This window comes from Photinus pyralis, unplaced genomic scaffold (genome assembly GCF_008802855.1).
Source record: "Photinus pyralis isolate 1611_PpyrPB1 unplaced genomic scaffold, Ppyr1.3 Ppyr1.4_LG4, whole genome shotgun sequence".
Taxonomy (NCBI): Eukaryota; Metazoa; Arthropoda; class Insecta; order Coleoptera; family Lampyridae; genus Photinus; species Photinus pyralis.
Window position 1 is genome coordinate 16,745,278 of NW_022170511.1, and position 22,062 is coordinate 16,767,339.

At 36.4% G+C, this 22,062-nt stretch overlaps 2 protein-coding genes across 2 annotated transcripts; both read left to right on the forward strand.

The window, feature by feature from the left end:
* The first annotated feature begins 3,563 nt into the window (after nt 1-3,563).
* LOC116169733 (4-coumarate--CoA ligase-like 7) lies at nt 3,564-9,292 on the forward strand. The gene is made up of 7 exons (XM_031485889.1): nt 3,564-3,910; nt 3,955-4,165; nt 7,116-7,240; nt 7,738-7,963; nt 8,008-8,193; nt 8,241-8,384; nt 8,427-9,292. The coding sequence occupies exons 1-7, from the start codon at nt 3,719-3,721 to the stop codon at nt 9,053-9,055; spliced, it is 1,713 nt and encodes a 570-aa protein (XP_031341749.1). The 5' UTR covers nt 3,564-3,718; the 3' UTR covers nt 9,056-9,292.
* A 5,011-nt stretch (nt 9,293-14,303) lies between these two features.
* Nucleotides 14,304-21,002, forward strand: LOC116168289 (probable 4-coumarate--CoA ligase 3). Its single transcript, XM_031484021.1, has 7 exons — nt 14,304-14,526; nt 14,583-14,793; nt 18,272-18,396; nt 18,628-18,856; nt 19,875-20,060; nt 20,110-20,253; nt 20,301-21,002. The coding sequence occupies exons 1-7, from the start codon at nt 14,341-14,343 to the stop codon at nt 20,933-20,935; spliced, it is 1,716 nt and encodes a 571-aa protein (XP_031339881.1). The 5' UTR covers nt 14,304-14,340; the 3' UTR covers nt 20,936-21,002.
* Nucleotides 21,003-22,062: the final 1,060 nt, after the last annotated feature.

Genomic DNA, 22,062 nt, shown 5'->3' on the forward strand with positions numbered 1-22,062 from the left:
TATTGTTTTGTATTGTTGTCCGTCCGTCCGCGTTCGCTATAACTCTTTAAAAGTGATCGATCGTGTTGAAATTTGGCGTACGGGTACTTTCGACAATAAGGTCAGACGCTAATATAAATCAACATATTTTATTCCCTAGATCATGTATCGAGTTCGGACTTTAGTCTTAGATGTGTAACAATTCAATATAACTCCTCTCTGTGATCTAGGTCAAAAGTTTTAAAGCAAAATGTACCCAAAATTATTCGTTTCACATGAATTTGGAGCTTTCAAATCCATTAAACGCATTATCTTGATGCCGAAAGACTAGATCACATGCGCATTTAATAATCGCGTATGTTTGATTCAAAGATATGGGCCACATCATCAAAACATGTCAAAATCGTTATTCATGCACCAAGATCGTTGGGAAATAGACCAAGAAGATTATTGCGATTCCCTAGACACGAATTTGATGCATTTTTTGTGACTCTTGTCCGTCCATTTTTGTTTAAATTTGTGTAAGTATTTAACTCTAAGCAAAACTTAGAATGCCTGTGGAAAAAGAAATAGGTCACGGTCAACGTGTACCCCGAGGGATACCGCGGAGGCGGACTGCTCAGGTTTTCCTGACCCTCTTCAGCCAGGAGTGTAAGGTGGGTAAAGTTAAGGATGGGAACGGAAGGAGTTAGGGTGCTAAGAGGGAAGAGTACTGCCCCAGCATTCGCCTTGTAGATTTCAACATAATGGTAACATTATGCAAAAGGTACGTACGTCTGAGCAAATCCCTCTGACAAAACACCAGACAGAGCAGTCGGCAGCGGGATTCGAACCCACAACCTACCGTATAACAGTCGGCAACGAAACTACTGCGTTACCGGTTTCGACGCCTGTTCGTGGTCGCGGGTCGGTATTTAAACCTTTCGCTGGTAAATTCCGGCGTAATCCCATTTGGGGGATAGCTGCGTTGTTGGGTAGAGGGTTCACCAATAACAGCCCCAGAATTATGCGACCGATCCGTAAAGAGTACACCAAGGTATCAAATTTTAATTTCACATCGTAGAAGCAATCAACGAGAAGCCACACTCAGAAGTTTGGTCGGCTCGTGTGTGTCAAACCATATCCTAACCCCAAGAGCGGCACCACACCATTACACACTGAAGCATCCATTTAGTGCGTAAACAATAAAGGTATTTGAGAACAATTGTTCTTTCGCGTTGTAGTTTTGCCACTTTCATTCGCTGTTTGTCTTGTTGTAGGTATACATATTTGAACTAGCGTCGTAGTGTAATAATGAAGAAAATTCGTTGTATTACCTTATTGTCATTTATGAAATATAGTGTCGTATTTTATTCCACCAATATAAATTACATATAAGTACTGTAAAGGCGAGTTAACTACCTACTTGCTTGTAAAGTTTTAGACTCGCGCCTGAACACTTTTAATACATTTACGTATCGCAGTTCGCTTTATTTTTGTAAATCAAGGATTGTACAGTTCTAGAGCAGGTAGACGACAGTGCCAGTGACAAAAGAACCACGCATGCAAGCGCTAGAACAAAACAGGTCAAAATAAGTCTTTACCTTGATACTGTCGCATACTCCAAAAACCAGGCTTACACTGCATTCTGTAATGCCCAATCCGATGCGCACAACTCAGAATCATAAGCACTAAAATGACTTCTGATTATTTTAAATTTTCCAACGTACTCCGTCACTCATAACCTTTTAATTCACTAAATTTTCCTTTTATGAACTTTACTGGCCAAACAAACTCAAACTTTTATGAAAAACGCCTCTCACGGCAAAAACAGAGACGACGGCAAAATAACAGGCAAACCGCGACAGGGCCATGGTGGCCACAGGCCAATGGCAAAAGAGGTAACCGGATACGTTAAAACCCTTCAATCCAATTAATTAATTTTAAGCGATAACGCAAACTCTTATCGCAACGATAAGCGGAGAAAGACATGAGATAAACTCATATAGCACAAATAATTAACAATTAAAGAAACAAAAAAAAAGAAGTTACAATACGACTAAACAAAAATTAGACATCGTAGATCTACGTAAATTTTACACAATATCCGACCATAAAAATAGATGAAACATTTCAACGCAAGTCAATAAGATATAGAGATTATAAAAAAAATTTAACAGTCCAATTTCCAGTCCGATTTCGCGAGTACGCCATTCTACTAGATTGTAGACTGTTTTGAAATAAATTTAATTGATTTCTTCAACCTATTGATAAATAATTTATTTGAATGGTACAATGATAACATAATGTTAATAACTTAAATAAGTATTTTTTTATTAACTCCATTAAATGCATGTACTTTGAATTTTGACTTATACTTTTTACTGATCTAATAAAAAATATCAGTTCAGTGAAAGATTTTACTTTAAAAATATATTAGAATAAATAGTTCTATAAGCAATATTCTTCCAACTGTATCAAAAACCTTGGAACGTGTTCTAAAATCACATAAGTAGATAAAAGAACATTCAGTTTCAGACAGATATATAAATATAATCTACTTCATGATATTCAATCTGTTTTTAGACGAAGATATAGCTGCACTACAACCCTTTTAAGTTTTAAGAATTACTGACATTATACAAACGACTAGGTGATGAAAAACGCAATCATTTGTAGAGTTCTCGAGAGCGCTTGATACAAAAAAATAATCTTCGTTTAAAATTTTCTATTATATCGGTTTTGGGAATTCTGCAACACAGTTAATTAAAAATTACCTATTTGATCGGTATCAGAAAGTAGTAGTGGATTGAGTTTCCTCTACCCTGGCAGCAATAACTTGTGGTGTTCCTCAAGGACTAATATTCGGGCCAATATTATTTTCAATCTATGCCGTAAAATTAGAGTCCTCTTTAAAATTAGGCAGTAAATATAGTACATATATGCTAATGACTGTCAATACTCAATTATATTTTATAATAAAAAACGTTCTAAACAAATCAGCACCATTGCTATTGCAGACTATTAACAGAGATATACTCGCGTTTGTAAATACGGCAAAAGATCAATATCTCAATGTGAATACAGTAAAGACACAATTTATATTTTTTGGCAGTCAATTCAACATCTTGCAGAAGGAAAAATATCTATTCAATTAAAAGGCGATCGTTTGAAACCCTCGAGTAGGTACTACATTTTGACATTACCTATGTACGTAATAAACTTCTTCCATTGTACAAACGTATCCGCCAAGGAGATTCCCATATGTTACCTCACCAATGAGGTGATGATTCTGGAAATGTACTATAGCAGCCACCCCGCCAGTTTAAAAAGGTGTTGATTACATATAAGGTGTTCCAATCGAAGGGACCTGCACGCCTAAAGTTCGTCGAATTTAAATTTTACTCGACATAAAAAGTTACGCACTAATTATGCTGTTATCGATATTAAGACGTGTGATATTTGCTTGATACCAATTGAGCTTTTATTAACTAGTTTATGAGAATTATATATAACCTCGAACATGTAGGTAATGATAGCTTCGTTATGAGACTATGTTAAGTCATTGAATAATGTGTTTTTAGCTTGCTTTCAGATTCATCCATTGAATTGCTGGACATTATTTTATCACGCGCAAGTTACCTACCCAGTATTCTGGATTATTAATTACAAATTAATGTGCGACCTTGTTATAAAATAAGAATGTGGAAGAACTTCTTTAGTATCACTGATACAAGTGGCGTGAAAAGTCTTAATCAAAATGTATCGTACTGCGCTGAATAATTCGCCAACCTCCTTAAGAGAACTAATAAAAATTGGTATTAAAAAAAAATTTTACTCGACCAAACCCTGCATAGTGCAATCCCCATTTCAAAAAATTGAAATTCCCGACGCCACGGTACCGGATTTCATTTTTGAAAATTGCGGAAAGTTTCCTGATAAAATTGCTACGGTAAGTGACTTGTAATCAGTGAGTGTAAACATTTCTCAAAATAGGAATGTGCGAGTACTGGAAGAAAATATACCTATGACGAGCTTAGAACTAAATCACTCAATTTAAGCAGAGCGTTGAAGAAAAGATTGAAATTAAGGAAAGGAGACGTGGTGGCGATCCTGCTACCGAACATTCCGGAATTTGGAATTTGTCTTTTGGGAATATTAAAATCATCTTTGATTGCGACTACACTAAGTCCTTTGAATACACCAGGTAACTGATAAATTTATATTTTTTAAAATTAATGTCGACCCATCCTGGGTGTTTGTCCAAAACGGAGTTCTATAACATCCGTTCCTCTGACGCCCCCCTCGTTCGAATTATTCGAACTATTTCACCTTACATATTAAAAAATGTTGTTTACTTATATATCTTGGATACATTTATTACTGGTTTAATTAAATTTTCTTGGAAGTTAAATTTTTGTCTTTTAGAAACACTAAATACGAAAGTAACATGGTGTCACAATAATTTCCTTATAAAGTACCTGCCTACTGCAAGTAAAAGACTTGTAAATCTATGCATATAAACGATTAAATCAACGCAGATCCGAGCTAAACAGAAACTAATAACAGCTTCAGAAAATGTATAATTAAATTAAGTGATATACATAATATGTAAATGTGGTAAGCTATTTCATTGCAGCGTAAAATACCTACCTAAAAGCGATATTTCCATTTCTATGTACACAAACAAACCCATAAAATTACCTAATGTAAAATATATTCATCATATTCATTTTCAAAGTTTGATCTCTTACATTTTGTAGAATCTAAGGGAAGTTAGACTTTTCGCTAACATTTGAAATGGTGAATTTCCCACCAAGCTATATGCATTGTTCTAGCTAGAGGTTAGCTATATTCACAGATCAACCATCGAGTATTTGTATCTTCTAAACACGTGCATCAACTTGAAATCGAAGCCTGTGGTGTAATTTAGATTTCCTTAGGTGTAGTGGGAGGATCAATTGTTGCCAAAATTGGTTTTAATTTTATTAGTACGTAGTAATGAGCTGACATTCCCTCTATAGTATTGTTTTTGAAAGCAGTAACGCTTGCGTTTAAAGTCTGGAAGAGATTTTAGAATATCAAGATACCGATACATCCCTTAGAAACCATATAGGTACTCAAGATAAAAATAATAAAGTAAGATTTCACCCCAGCGAAATGTGGGAGGAATAAGTCTATTCAGTGCTGCGGTTGTACACTTTTGGGAGCTTAAAATTCTCAGTATCTGTATACATTTGATTTCAGCGTCCATTATTTTTTTCTCATTTTTCTAATTTTTTAATAACTTTGATCATTGTTACCATCTTTTCACATTATTTCTTTTACAATCATAACGGGTAGGGTAGGCTCTGTTGATACCATTGCCAATACATATACCTACGCATGCATCATTGTCTACGTTATCCACTGATTCTCCTAGTTCATCAAGTTTTTCATATAATCTTGCATTTGACGTAGGTATACTAAAACATGCTACAACAAGAATTGCAGACGATTTTTGGTAGGGGAATTTTTTGCCACTCAGCTCGCATTCGGAAACTAGACTTATAATCCGGCTCATATTCAATAGCAATTGAACTCGTAGAAATCGATTTGTGAAGATTTGACATAGCTGTCTCTTTTCGTTCCCCAGTTCGACGAGGAACATACGGGCGGACAAAACCATCACGTAAGGGGAATTGTTTTCTTTCGAAAAGTTTCCCCTAAAAACAGTTGCAGTAGTAAATGTTGTTTTCAATATACAGTATTTCTTAACTGCAGGGAAAAATCCTGAGACCATTCGATTTTTACTTTAAAATTACACCATTGTGTGTAAAAATTGCATGCCTAAATTTAATACCCTTAGAATGAGGGTGGTATTGCATTGACCCCGGAGAAATTGATGGTCGCGAATCAAACTAGAAGGTCAACAACTCTTTTATTATTGCGCTATATTGACACATAATCGAAATAAAATAATCTGCTTTGACAACCCAAAATGCGTTAATATTGCTGGACAGAGCTTTATCAATATTAACATTCTTAACGTTAACATCTGTTCCTTGATTTTTCGAAGGCGTCGCAACCTTACGCGCTGCCGAATCGGGACACATTACCTGAAGATTAGTTTTATTGCAAGTGGTGCATCATACTCGAAAGCGACATTTACGCGCCTGATGTCCTGTTTTCAAACACCTAAAACAAGCTCCCTTGTAATAAGATCCACCTCGGCTGCGTTCAACTGGTTTTCCAGATCATTTGCAAATCTGGTAAAACTTGCTCGTAAAACTCCGCGTTCTTCTTCAGGGTATCCATCTATGACAATCAAAAACTACAAAAAATCGATAATCCGCGTATATGCTCAATAGCACTCTTTCTTCTCCCATAGTTAGTTCTCGAAACACCATCAAAAATAGTCCTGTTACGGTCGCCAAAATATTGTGACCATAAAAGGTATCTTAATTCATTCTTTATCCAAAAATATTATTATTGTTTTTAAATCGATTGCAAAAATTAACATAAAATAATAAAATTATCTGATTACCCCCACGGTTATAGACAACACACCTAACATCTGACAGGATAACTAGCTGTATGGGAAAAATACGAAATGTTCTGGCTATACAGCAATGGTGATGTCTTGAACTGCGACCGTTCTGCACAGATTTTATTTCTATGTACGTGTAGCATTTATTTATGTATTCATGTGAAAGTATATTATTTGTATGATGCTGCCCTACATGTTCGACTAATAGGAGGGAGTACCTAATATGTACAGTTCCGATTCTTCGCTGTATATGTTGCTTCCTCATCTCGTGCAGCTCTTGTGTCTTAGAAATATGAGAAGGGGACTCTCTAATTACCTTTTCTTCCGTTTCGTATGTGATTTTGTTTGGAATAATCGACCTTAAAATGAATACTGCTTGCGTTCTCATCTGTACATGTAGTGTTAAATTACTGGTATTTCAGCTGTGTCATTTTGATGTGTTTCTTTGTACACGCAACTTCCCATTTTACGAATTTAAATAGTGTTAAGAGGCCACCCAAACATACAAAAAGGTTAATGAAACACTAAGTTAAAACTTTTGTTAATCTAAGTAATATCACCTACATTTGCTTGAAACATTTTTGAAAATTGTTAGGTCACTAAAATAAACTTCTTACTTCTGATTTAGAAGAACTTAAGCGCCAGCTATCAGATTCGAACACGAGGGCTGTAATTACCACATGCTCATTACATCCACTAGCGAGTGCTTCACTTCCGACACCAGATGTGCCAATAATATCCATCAAAACAGAGGTAAGAGGTAAATAGATAGAGCGTGTGAACTTGAAACTTAGTTACTAAGGCAGCAATTTTAATTAGAATACATAAATATGATGTATGTCACAGCATAATTAAATAAAATGATAATTCAGTCATGTGATATATCACTAACTTTAAACTCAACCTGTAGGTTAGGTATCTTATATTCTGTAAAAAACGTTATTTTGCCCATACTAAAATAACGTTTTTTGGCAGATATTTCTGAGACACCACAGGGCTGATTAACAGTGTTGTGTTATACCGTGAGTGAAAAATTACGTTATTCAATGGTTATACCTACCGTTATCGTAAATAAGCGTATAAACGATATCCAAATGTTCTAATTTACATCATGCATGTAAATTAATTCACGGACTGAAGTTTATTCTACTTTTCTTCAACCTTGTTTTTTTATCTATTCCTGGTACACAATTAAACACGTTTGCTTATGCATTTATATCGATTTCAATACATTTCAATTTCAATTTCAGCGGTCTGACGCAATACCGGCAGGATCGGCTAATTTTCAGGAATTTACTAACTGCATTTTGGATTTGAAACTTGATGAGGATATGGGAAGTACTGATGTCGCTCTAATGCCTTATTCGAGTGGAACAACTGGTTCTCCTAAAGGCGTTCTCCATACCCACCGTAGTTTAGTTGCAAATTTAAGTCAAATAAATATTCATGAAGTAAAAATTCTCGAAACAGCAACAGGTTGGGTACGCTAACACTCGCCAAAGTTCAATTTTATTTTTTAGCTGACCACCAAGACATTGTTCCTGCTGTACCACCCTTTATACATATGTACGGTCTGGTAATTTTGATGCTCAATGGTTTTATGAATATGTCAAAGCTTGTAACCGTTCCGAAGTTTAAACCAAATGTATTTGTTGATATACTTGAAAGGTACAAGCCGACGGCCCTTTTCGCGGTGCCTACCCTAAGTGAGGACATAGACTTATAATTAGCTGATGATAATTAACGTTTTCAGTTTCATTCATGACAAACAGTGAAGTCATCAAACGCAATCACTTAGAATCGGTGCGTATGGTAGCATCAGCCTCGGCTCCTCTTTCGGCTGCCCATCAAGAGCAATTCATTCGAAAGGTTGGCAAGGACGTATGCGTGGTGCAAGGTAAAAAATTCCGCATCCACATCCACTAATAATTTATTTTAGGTTTTGGAACGAGCGAATCTGGTCTAGTTACCTCAAGTCAAAAACATAGTGAAAACCAAGGGTCTGTTGGCGCGCCGCTTCCTAATACCGAAATCAGAGTCGTTGCGGTAGACGCGCCGAACGCAGACCAACAACCTTTCCAACAGGGCGAGTTACTATTCAAAGGACCACAGCTCATGCATGGGTACCATAATAGGCCAGAAGAATACTCCAAAGCGTTCACCGATGGATGGATGCGAACGGGAGATCTAGTTTACTACGACGACAATAGAAACTTTTACATTGTGGATCGTCTAAAAGATTTAATTAAAGTGAAAGGATATCAGGTGTCGCCCGCCGAGCTGGAAGACGTAATACGTAGCCATAGCAACGTTTCAGATGCGACCGTCATTGGCATACCACACGAAAGGTACGGAGAGGTGCCAAGGGCGTACATCACTGTAAAATCGGGCTCCCAAATAAACACGGACGAATTGAAACAGTTTGTGTCTAGTAAAGTATCAAACTATAAAGATATTAAAGGGGGTATTGTGGTTGTGGACTATCTACCGAAGAACATTATGGGAAAACTATTGCGCAGGAAACTCAAATTAGACTACATGCACTCGATTGGAACGCGTGGTGCCTGATTTCTATTTCTTTATATTGGTCATTTAGTACAACCAATAATAATGTGTGGTGTAATTTTTGAAACAGACTTTGTTTACGACTGCAGAACTATTTTCCATAGTGCTATTTGAAAGAACAATATAAGTATTAATTTTCTACTTTGTAACACCATTTACAATGTTAGGTAAAGCGTCTTTGACATATTAATACGTATTTCGTTTATGCAATTTTACCTTTAAATAAATTGTAATTTTATACCTAAAGCAGTACCGGATTTAGGGGGGGGGGCTATGGGACTATGGGAATGATGGGGGGATGACTTTTTCTTTATGAAAAAGTAGCCAAATAACATCCAAAGAGGCCAGTGAAAACCGTTTTTCAAAATCTCGTTCCTGACCTCAAATATTGGAAAAATGAGATTAATTAATTAATTAATTAATTAATAAAAATGCTTAAATTGTATCTTAAATTTACTTTTTACGTATTTCCGGTATTTGTCGATGGCGCGAAAGAAAAGCACCCTACACTTTTAGGTAGGCCTTGGAAAATTAAACAAATGAAACACGATTCATTATAAAATAAATTAAACAAATGTAGCAAACGAGCTCCTGGGTATGGCTATAGCATGTGCAAAACCAAATTTTAAACCTGATGTAAGTTTTGCTTTTATTTAAAGTGTATATGTATGAAATTTCATTTAATTGCTTCCATAAATAAGAAAGTGGGCACTGCACATCCTACACAAAACCAAATTTGGAAAATGGCGCTTCATTTGCTTTTATTCCAAGTGGCTATGTATCAAATTTCATTTAAATGCCTTCATAAATAAGAAAGTTGGCACTGCGTATGCGCAAAACCAAATTTTGAAACTGGCGTTAAATTTGCTTTTATTCCAAGAGGCTATGTATCTAATTTCATTTAAATACCTTCATAAATAAGAAAGTTTGCAATTCAGTCTGTAAATGGTCGAGATGCGCAAAGGGCACTGTGAATGCTGATCGATTAGGCTCAACTTTTGGAATTGTGTTTTATATGGCTAAAGCTATGCGCATATTGAATTTCATGCAATTCGGTTCATAACTAACGGAGATGTCAAAAGGGCCTACTTTATTTTTTGGGCTACATTGCTAATTCACGAACTCCGGTCTACAAATTTGATAAAGAATCCACCTGCAAAATTTCATTGTAATCGGTCCATTCGTTTATTATCGTGCTAACGGACGGACGGACGGACGGACAGACACCTCAAAATTATAAACTCGCTAAGAGCTCGTTAATAATAATTGCCGTAATTTGTAATTTATTCTGCTGTGTTTACATTTAGAAAGTGCAGTTTTTTGAATTTGTAATTTTTTCTAAAATGCCGATTTCTAACCAAGAAGCATTTAATATGCTAGCGATATATTTGAGTATTTTCAAAATGCGACCATCGCTGCCCACATCTTCTATTTGCGTTATCCGAATCAACCACGAACCATCGCCGCCAGCATATTAAATTCTTCTTGGTTAGAAATCGGCATTTTAGAAAAGATCACAAATTCAAAAAACTACTCTTTCTGAACGTAAACACAGCAGAATAATTTACAAATTACGACTGTTATTATTTTATAATGCATCGTGCTTCATTTGTTTAATTTTCCAAGGCCTACCTAAAAGCGTAGGGTCCTGTTCCAAACAAACTTTCGCGCCATCGACAAATACCGGAAATACGTCAAATAAGATACAATTTAAGCATTTTTATTAATTAATTAATTAATCTCATTTTGCCAATATTTGAGGTTAGGAACGAGATTTTGCAAAACGGTTTTCACTGGCCTCTTTGGGTGTTATTTGGCTACTTTGTGATAAAGAAAAGGTCATACCGTTCCATTTGATTTTTTTATTTTTTTAGGATTTAGGATCATAGTGTCAAAACTAGCCCCCTGGCGGAGAAGGATTCAACTAAATTAACTATAGGTATTCTTGTGGCCCAAGGAATGCTCTTTTCAACGATACCAAATTTGTTAAAATACGTCAAACGGTTAAGAAGTTAAAGCAGGTTATTGCATAAACAATTGAACGCCCCACGCCATCTATGTTTTTGAAATAACTGAGTTTTTGTTTTTACGAAAATGATATATAAACTGGTTCTCTTTTAAAATCTGAAAAAAGATTGTTTAGTTTATTATGCGAAATTTAAAGAAAATGCAATTTTAAATTTTAAGATAGCAGTTACGCCCTCTGGTGGTCATTTTTAAAACTTGAAAATATTTTCCAGCGATTCTTCATAACCGATTTACCCAATAATGTTTTTACCCCTAAGTCATACGACGAATGGTTCCCGAGATATGGCCAGTCTTATTTTGTCACCCGGTACAATCCCATTCCCGCAGCCCGCACAACAGCGCAGCGTCAAGTTATGCTGGATCCCAGGACACCAGGGTAAGCGAAACAAGTATAAATTGTGCAGATAAAGCGCATTTTTTAACCGAAATAGCTTTGGTTTTGATATCACCAATGAACATGCTTCTTGCAAACGTCTCAATCGCTCTTTGTGAGTACCCTCTTCCGACAATCCGTTGTTGAGGTTATGGGAATTACCCGATCACGATAAGAGGTCGAGGAGGAGGCTATGGTTGGTAGAGATTAATTCCTTTCATTAAGACCTTTCATTAGAGTACCATGAAGGATAAAACTAGTTCCCCCCCCTTCCCCTCCCCCCGTACTTTGATAATAGGACAGAAAGAAGGGCAGTAGTTGGTAGAAAACGGTTCCTTTCGTCGAGACATTTAATTAGAATACAATGAGAGATCAAATTAATTTTAATTTCTAGGTGAGGAAAAGCTGCCTGCGCCACCTAGAAAGCACGAACGGGTGTTACGTTTGGCATCTTGTCTTGAATGGCGATGGTGAACGCGTCGCTCCATGAATGTTTGTTGTTATTTTGTGTTATTTAATGCAGTAGTAGTTTTTGCATTTCTTTATATTGTATTTGTGTTTTGTATGCCGCATTTTTTTAAATTTTGTGTGTGTTTCAATCTTTGTTTTTGAAATTTACTTGGTTTAACCGTAATGCAGAATCACATGTGTGATACCGTTATGCTATTGTTTGTAATTGTTTACGTTTTTGGTGTAATGTTTGCTTAATTTATGTTTATTGATATTAATTACATGGTCTTGTCTCTGAAGTTACATTCATATAAGTTTTGATCATTGTATTTTAATATGTGGAAATCACCAATTCGTTTGAGGTATGTACTGACTTGTTGTTTGTTACTAACAATTTTCTCCGTGAATGAAGCAGTCACGGGGGTGGTAAAAAAAATGTAGCCAAAATTGTAGTACGGCACCTAATTCCGTGATTGTCTTCAACATCCAACTGTAGGCTCGAAACCAGGGGCGGGCTACTCATCTTGCAGGAGCGGGATTACGCTAATCAAAGCTCTTCAGTTTAGAATCTATGCGCGATAAATGGGTGGCGATTCAATAATTTCCACATATCTTGTTTTTAGTTAAATTTGCCTACAAGGCCATGTAATTTTCCATCTTGCTTTTAACAAAAGGACTTTATTGCACCAAAGATGAGTCACATCCTGTACTCGTAACCCTTTCTCAGAATTTAGGTACCTGCTACTACCTGGCCCATTGTTCCCAAAAACTTGCTTTTAACCTTGAGTGTAACCAACATTGTATATATGCATTTACTATCTTTGTTAACTACTGCTTAAACGTTTACAAAATATTTTGTTAATTAACTTTTGGACTGTATTAATCAAACTGCAAGGTTTTTCTTATCTCGTACTCTTTTTACCCTTTTGCGAGAGTAGGGCACCTTTTGGCTTTGCTTGCTTTGTTGATATTAATGTACATCAACTAAATTTCCGGGATTTCACAATCTTAATAATTACGATCATTATTAAACAAACTTTTCACAATTTCAGTGTTTTATTTAACGTTCCTTCCCTTCCCTACTGTGCTTCAGGTCAAAGCGTTGTCTACAACAAACGTAAGGGGGGCCTGCCTTAGATGTTTTATCACGTGCCACTTTTCAAATTTAAGCGGGATCTTGTTTAGTTTTGGAGGGAATAGTCATTCGGGTGGCCATTTTTAAACGCTGCCGGGTTGACTTTATTTCCGTGTTCTTGTAGTGTGAAGTTAGTGTAGAACCTGGGGGTTAAGTACATTACAACTCTAAGACCATTCCCCTAGAAGTAGTTCAAAACGGCAGAAGTGGGTCCGGACGGACGGACGCACGGACAAAACGCAAACATTTCTTTTACTTCTTAAAAAATGCGGTAAAGACAAACTTGCAAACGTTGAAGCTCGCAGTTGCTTTATGAACCTCGCACCGAGGACGGGTATACAAAACAAGATACGAAGAATCCCATACGATTTTTAGTAGAGGATTTTTTGCGCACAGCTCGCATTCGGAAACACGAAGTTTATTAGTTCAGTTCATTCTGATCTTTGAACTCGTACAAATCCATTGGTGAAGGTTTGATACCCAATAAAGGCAAAAAAATAAATAAAAATATTGGTGACTCTTTTTGTTCTCGAGTTAGACGAGCAACAGATGGACGGACAAAACCATTACATAAGGCGAATTCGAAAAATTCTCCTAAAACATGACACGTATTACCCACGACTCAGTAAGAACAACATTTGAATAGATGGAAATCATATACAGTACGAAGGCTGGCGATCGCAAAAAGGGGGAAATCGTCAGCCTGTTGACCAGAGTTGGAGGTTTAGAACATTCATGCCGACAGCCGAAGATTTGGCATCTATATAGAGATGAATTAACTTGCAGACTGTTCGAAGGACGAAACTGCTTACCACATATCGAATGTCCCACATTGGAAACGAAAAAACACAGGCTAGGGGCTGGAATCCACAGTCAGAAACCTCGAACCTGATGCAGATATAATAGGGACAGATGTTGAAATACAGATTTGAACACACCGACAGCAAAAATAAGCCAGAGGTTAACATGGACGATGTGAAATTTAGACAGTCACGACATGTCATCTAAATCCTACTCGAGCTATTTACTAATTTATTAAATGTGTAGTTGGGACAATTAACACGGTTTTTCGTATGGTGTTTATGAATAATTTTACATTAATAATATATGAATGTTACTTTGTAATCATAACATTTGGTTGTGAGAAAACTTGAATTAAGTAATAATTCATGTGCGCATTGTACAAAACAATTTAGAACAATCAACCTAATGCGAAATGGCAGTTCACAAGTTATAAAAGTAGCTCACCATCCAGTCATCCACTATACAGTCAAGCTGCTTAATCAATAGAAGACCAGCATAATGTATCTTAAAATCCTAAGTATAAGGTCATTGAGGAGCACACTCAAATTTCAAATTCGAAAACGGTTTCATTCACATCATTCATATATCATTCCGTCACCACTTCCAAACATTGACATTCCCAACGCAACAGTACCGGATATTATTTTTGAAAGATGTGGAAGATTTCCAGAGAAAATTGCAGTGGTAAGCATCTTGTTATAGCTACTAACCATCTTCGAAAGATCATCCTTTTACAACAGGAGTGTCATGTGACGGGCAGAAGGTATACTTTCGAAGAAATTAGAAGAAAGGCGTTAAACTTGAGCCAAGCGATTATCAAAAAGTTTAAACTGCGCAAAGGTGACGTAGTTGCAGTATTTCTTCCCAATGTTCCCGAGTTTGCGATATGCGCTTTAGGCCTTTTAAAGGCAAATTTAGTTATAACTACCATCAGTCCTTTGGCAACGTCAGGTAAGTGCGTTATGACATTTTTTTAAATTTAAAGTGTAGTGGTTACCCCGAAAGAGTAACCAAAAAAAATCTCACTCCCATGAATCTACCTTACCGCAATAGCTCCCATTTAGGGAAGTCTAACTACCTCTAAACCGTAACTAATAATGTGGACTGTGGAAATGGAATAAATTTATTATTTCTGTTGGTGTACGCACACAAAATCCCAAAATCACGTCAAATTTAGATGATAAATTGACGTTCTTCAACGTGAAAATGTGATCTCTACCTTCAACCTCCTCAGAATGACAATTTTACTCTCCCCAATTCTCTAAATGGGATGTAAGGGCTTGTGATATATCGCTTGAGAGGTTCTTCTGCCTAAAAATGTTAATTTTCAAATTTATTGCAAAAATTCAGGTAAAAGATAACATCATCTGATTACCGAAATTCGCCACAGTTCTTAAATAAAATGTGTTACCAAGAAGTTCACGGTGAGCATTTTGAACATATAATACTTCATGATAGTTCTTTCTGCAAAGAGATTATTAGAGTTACCTACTTACAGTCACTATCCATTTTTTTCTATTTACAACCTTTAAGAAAACCGAAAGTTGACAATGTTACTTAAATATGTTTTACGCAAATTTTTCTTAAAGAGGACCAACCCTTAATTTTATACAAATCAAAAATCACAGTACCTCATAGAGAATATTGTTTAGAGGCGATGGTTTTCATACAATACCAGACGGTATGGCCCTTCGAAATTGACCAATGGATAACGACGAATTGGATTTGAGACATGGCTGCATTCAATGGTTTCAGGGTTTTCTTTGGAATTGACGAGCTCGACGGAAATACGCTGCCATTGAACTTTCGGTGTTTATTATCTATTGCCAATCAAAATTGTTATTGAAATTTATTTATTTATTTACGGTTGACCATTATAACAAAATATATACGTATCAATACATACCTATAAGTAAAACGAAACGTGAAAAGCAGTGCGTAAGTGAGTCGAACAGCACTAAGGAATAACTTAACGTGCGATTTATAAGAATTAATTAATTAATTAATTTATTAGAAAAGCTAAACAACTACATAAAACTAACACAAACGATATACCTACAAGACGGAAATATTAAAACTAATATGGTTACTCCAAGAGAGATCGATTTTCTATAAATAATAATTTTTAAACAAAGATATAGGCAAACCAAAAAAGCTAAAATTCTTGCAAAGAGTGTTGGCAGAGGTGCACATCCTAGAAATGGGAGATGATTTTGCCCGTATCTTGTTTTATGATAGGGTACATAAAATATAGGTGCACTACGTAATGTTCGCGATGGCGCATTAATGTTTATATTTCTTAATAAGTATGGACAGTTTATAGTGCAATTTAAAATCCTACAAGACGATAAAGGGATATTTTAACCATTGAGTGAATTAACTTTCACGAGATGGATAGTTTCCATTTATCGTCGTGTATAATACAAAACTTTATTTTATATCAGAAGCCATACATATCATTGTAAAGCTTCTGAGAATTCTGAATTTAATTTAGAGACGTCAAAAGTAGCAAGCTTAGGTTCTGCCATCGCGTACTTTGCTATAGAAACAGATTTGTCATATGTTCTGGACGTCATTTTATATCGTGCATTTGAAATAAGAATGACATATGTCATTAGAATGCACACTCAACTGTTTCACTTTATCTATCCTTACACATCATTAACCTTGGATTGAACTTGCGAATGGTGAGAACACGTTCGCTCAAGATGTTTGCTACAAGTCCTAATTAAAGTAGTTAGAGCGCGTTCGGCTGAAGTCAAGCGATGTACTCGGCCTACCTATTATTTACGGTAAACGTCCCCAAAAAAACGTTGTTATGAAGGAAACATAATTAGAAATACGGTATGAGTTGTATTTTGTACCTCAGCACAATGCAAACGTCTCACATGAATCATGATTTTTAAAAAGGTATATACAGTAGTCAACTTGACGAGTCTCCCTACTTTTCGACCCTGTTTCAAACCTTTGCACACTAAATGTTGACGACACACCGCGACTAAATATTCACAGTGTAAGCGGTAAATCCTAAACGAATATATTTATTTTTAATCAAAACGTATGCGAGACGTATGTAAAAGCCTGGAAACAATAATTTGGCGTTTTACGTGAAGTCGGTGTAGTGGATTTGGTTTTTCGATGTTGGCGCCAGAGATCCCCAGCCGCTATCTTGATCTCGATCCGATCAGTGTGTCAACAAGACGTGTGCAGGCCTTTATAAATATCGCTGGTTTTGGTGTTCTTTCTGAAAGACACCATGCCTTTTGTGAAGAAAAGTGCTCAGCAGAAGAAGGAAAAGATTGTCCTAGCTCAGCTATATACTAGACCTAGTGGAAAAGTCATCAGGTTTAAACGCGTGCTGCATAGCTTGCCGCCGCGTCAAAGCAGACGCCGCTCCGGCGGTAAACATCTTCCTTATTTCATCATGAACATGTACTTTTCCGTGCATATTTAGATTCGTCACAAAATTTCGCTTCTAATGAGACCCATCTCATTTAAGTTTTGATACAAAAACCTTCGCTAGCTCAGAAAAACTGAGTCTATCCATAAGAGCCCATGTTAAAATACCCTGTTTTTACTGTCAAATATCTCAGAAACGGCACATAGGAACACTTTTTTCTTTTGACCATTAGAAAGTGCGTCTCTCAGAGAATAAGTGACCAAATTTTCACCAACTTCTTGTTACTTTTACCTAGGCGCTCTAACTACTTTAACCTTGTGGCGAGAATTGAAATAACTTAATTTTAAGATGGATTGAACTTGCGAATGGTGAGAACACATTCGCTCAAGATGTTTGCTACAAGTCCTAATTAAGAGAATCGACCCTTTCTTTTTGTTCACGGCGACACTAACGCCGTTCACAATAATCCTTTTGGTCGTATATTCAAACGACAGGTTTAATTAAATTCCGTCGGAAAACGGTCGCTCGGCTTAAAACTGCTTTTCCCTCTAACCAAAAATAATAATTTTAGGTGTAAATTCCATTGATACGTTTCCGCTCGGCTGACTTTTCACCGTATACATTTAATCCGCTTGCAGGTTTCGCACTTTTTTAACTGTAAATTTTGCGGAAAAACTGGCGGGAACTTTAATGTTCAAGAAAGGCCCAGAAAGAGAGACAAGTTCAGGACCACTGTGCGTGACTGTCTCGACGTCCAAAATCCGAACCCCCTCGAAACGCTACTCTGGATTACTCCCTACCCTTTTTTGATTTAAAAAGTACCCACAAAATAGCACCGAGTAATTAAATTAGCCATCTTTAATCCGATTCGTCCATCTCCACGAATTGCATTTGGGCCACCGCCATTAATTAACCCCGCAACTTTTTTGTTTTTTCAGTTCTGCGTTTCCCAGACTTAGTCTAATTACGTGCGATTTTTTTTTCTATTATATGCTAAATAGGTAGGTACAATTTTTGATTTGTTTCCAGATGAATTACGTAGGCAGCTTAACGACTCCGGATCCAAAGTGATTATTACCACATGCTCCCTATACAATACAGCGAAAATGTCAATTCCCGTACCGAATATGCCAATTTTAACAATCAAGACAGAGGTAAAAACTAAGTCTCTACTACTCAATTTCCCATAAATTAAATTAAATACGACAAAGAATAAGTATTGCTATACTGGGGACGCTTGCAACTGCGATCACCCATGGAAGAATTTATTATTTATTATGAATTTTTAATCTTTAGAAATTTTTAATTTTTAATTTGTTTAAATAAAATTGATTTAAAATGTAAATGGGTTAGGTAGTACCTCATGGTAAACACAATTGTTTTAGAAAACCGATGCAACACCAGAAACAGCGATTAACTTTCAAGAGTTGGTTGACTCTCCGGCCAATTTGGATGTGAACGTGTATTTGGAGAGCAGCGATATTGCATTAATGCCCTTTTCTAGTGGAACAACCGGATTGCCTAAGGGAATATTATACTCTCACCGAAATTTGACTGCCAATGTTTTACAGGCGAATGCCATCGATGAAATACGAGTTTTGGAAACAACAACCGGTACCTAGCTGCTCCTAATAATCGAATAAGGAACTATTCATTCCTACCATTTCTTATACTATGCATGATAGCCAAACACTTCGTACGGTATATAATATCTAGAATCTAGATTACGTTAGAGTAGATTAGTGGTTCCGGCTGCCTGAATTTGGCATAATGCACGTCAACCTCTGGCTTATTGTACTGTAGGTATTCCGACATCTGTCCCTTTAACTGTTTCAGTATTGTGTCTAATAATTAAGCGTCTTAGAGATTTTCGTAAGGTCTGATTTCAGTGCTAGAATTGGAATCTTGATCTTGATATACAGATAACACTAACCTCAGTGTTGCTACTGGTTCGTGTTATGTGGTTTGTACGCACTCATTCATTGGGAGGTAGGTCCTGCAATGTATTAAGTGCAGTTACCGAGGTGAATCTTTGAGCTCCTGTGGTGCACAAGTCGGCTAGATACATGGACACCGCTTATTTTGCTGACTGCGCTTGATTGCTGTAGTTTCGGCCACCAAAACACGATGCCGTAAGTGAGTAGGAGGAATTTCCTCTACATTGGTTCACACACTGTTATACAGATAAAAAAATGTTTCGGTATTCAATGGCCGAATCATAAAGAGTTTGAGTTAACGTGGACCCTTGTCGGTTTTCTAGTTGCCTCAACGTTAGAATATCTATGGGACAAATTTTCCATTTTCGAGGAAATTTTGTCCGATAGGCAAACTTTGTCTTGGACACAGTGTACAGGTATATGCAAAGACTGATGATTATAATAATGTTGCTCTTAAATTAATAAACAGTTTTGTAAAATTTGCACACTTTTTCGTTATCCGGGCAAGAATTGAGCTTGAATCTGTTTTCGTATTTCTCAAATGATGCATTTTGAACCCTTAGTTTATTTGGAATTCACGCCATCGTCCATTTCAATTTCACCCAAAGGTACGCATGTAGGTACCTATATGTGCATCGATATGGTTCCTCATTCGATATCACCAGAATAAAAAAACTGAATACGTTCCACTTTAGGAAATCACCAAGATGTCGTGCCAGCAATTCTGCCTTTCACTCACATGTACGGTTTTGGTGGATTACTAATGGGTGGTTTATACAATCTGTCGAAGCTTGTGACCGTTCCAAAGTTTAGTCCCGATATATTCGTAAACCTGTTTGAAAAACATCAACTTACGGCGCTGTATACCGTGCCGGCGACAGGTGAGTTATCAATTAGTCCGGAATCAATAAACACTGCACGTTCTTTCAGTACAATTCATCATCAATAGCAACAGAGTGGATCCAAAACTGTTACAATCACTGCGAGTGGTTACTATAGGCTCTGCTCCCCTTTCAGCTTTGGCACAGGAACGTTTTATTAAAATGTCGGGGAAAAAAATTTACGTAATGCAAGGTGAGTGCCATTCTGATAGTATTCTAGCAAAAATTATTAATCGTTAGGATATGGTTCGAGTGAATGCGGTATACTCACAACAACCCGTAGAATTAATTCTAGTTTGGGTTCGATTGGTATCCCCGTACCTAACACCGAAATGAAAGTGGTAGGAGTGGATAACCAAGCTCCTTTGAGTGAAATGGAAAAAGGTGAACTATGGGTCAAGGGACCACAAGTAATGAAGGGATACCATAACAAGCCTGAGGAGACGGCCAAAACCATTACGGATGGGTGGTTCAAAACAGGTGATATGGTCCGCTACGATCACAATAAGAATTTCTACCTGATTGACCGTATTAAAAACATGATAAAAGTAAAAGGATATGTTGTGGCACCTGCAGAGCTGCAGAATATTATTCGAAGTTACCCTAATATTTTGGAAGTAATAGTGATCGGAATCCCACATGATAGTTATGGCGAAGTTCCTAGAGCGTACGTTACTACAAAACCAGGAACTGTAGTCGATACTGACAAACTGAAAGAATTCGTATCAAAGAAAGTATCAAGTTACAAAGATCTTAAAGGCGGAGTGTTGGTTATGAAAGAGCTACCTCGAAACAATGTAGGGAAGTATGACCATCAAAAGTTGAAGTTACAGTACATGGAAGAAGTTGGGAATTCTCATTCTTCATATTCCTAAGTTTTGTAGGTAAATTTAGAGCGTAGTTACCTACTTAGTAAAAATTAAAATTTCTTTGTTTATTTTATATTGTATCGTTTATCAATCAATTTAAGCCCAGGGCGGGTGTGCTATCGCAATTTGTTTCCATATTTCTACTCTAAAGGTTATATTTTTAGGAACTTTGCATAGCAATTTTGTTTAACGTAATTTGAATATTCCTAAAGGGCCTGTGAAAATCAACTGCATGAAATAGATTTGTATCGCATTTTGTTGATGACAATTAGATCCAAACAAGGGCATTGGTTATTTTGTTTTATTAACGGAGAATCCGCGCCATCTTTTATAGTCGGATTTCAAAAAATTAGATATTTTTTAAAAATCAATGTACAACTTTTGTACAAAACTTTTTTACAAAAAAATTACAACAAAATGGCGGTCATTTTAAAATTTTGAAATTGAATAGCACAAAATGTTGAAAGGTCCCACTTTGTATATATTATGTTGGGTGATTGCTTGGATTAATATATTAACACACAGGTAGCGGAACAGATCTTTATTAGACAATTGTCATGTCACCGGCCATCGAGCAGCTGTCGTGTCAAGCGTACCGGCTTCGTCTTGGCAACCTTTACGAAAGACATAGTTGCCACGTTTTATAACATACAGATATACTATAACATCTCCCTTTCCTTAATAATACAAAGTATACTTAAAATAACAAACATTACATATAATTACAAACATTACTACAAGTTTAGTCTACTTGGGGTCTTAATTAAACGACCTGATCGTGTGTGCCTTTCAGAATCATTCACCTGTATTTCAGAATCATTCACCGTTTCTGACCTAATTGGGTTTGGAACAATTAGTAATGAATTGTCTGAATTACTGTTAGTTAATAATCCTTCATTATCATTATTAACATCAGCAATTTCAGTTTCCATTGTTTTTAAGGGTTTAAAGAACATTCGGTTTCTGCGGTATAATGTGCCTTCTGCATTTTGTACTTGATAAGTTCGTGGTAAAGGTCCTACACTTACAATTGTACCTATGTGCCATTTTTTATCTGCAAGTGCCTTTTTGAATAACACTTTTTGTCCCACTACGAGATCATTAAGAGTTTTACATGATTTATTGAAATAATG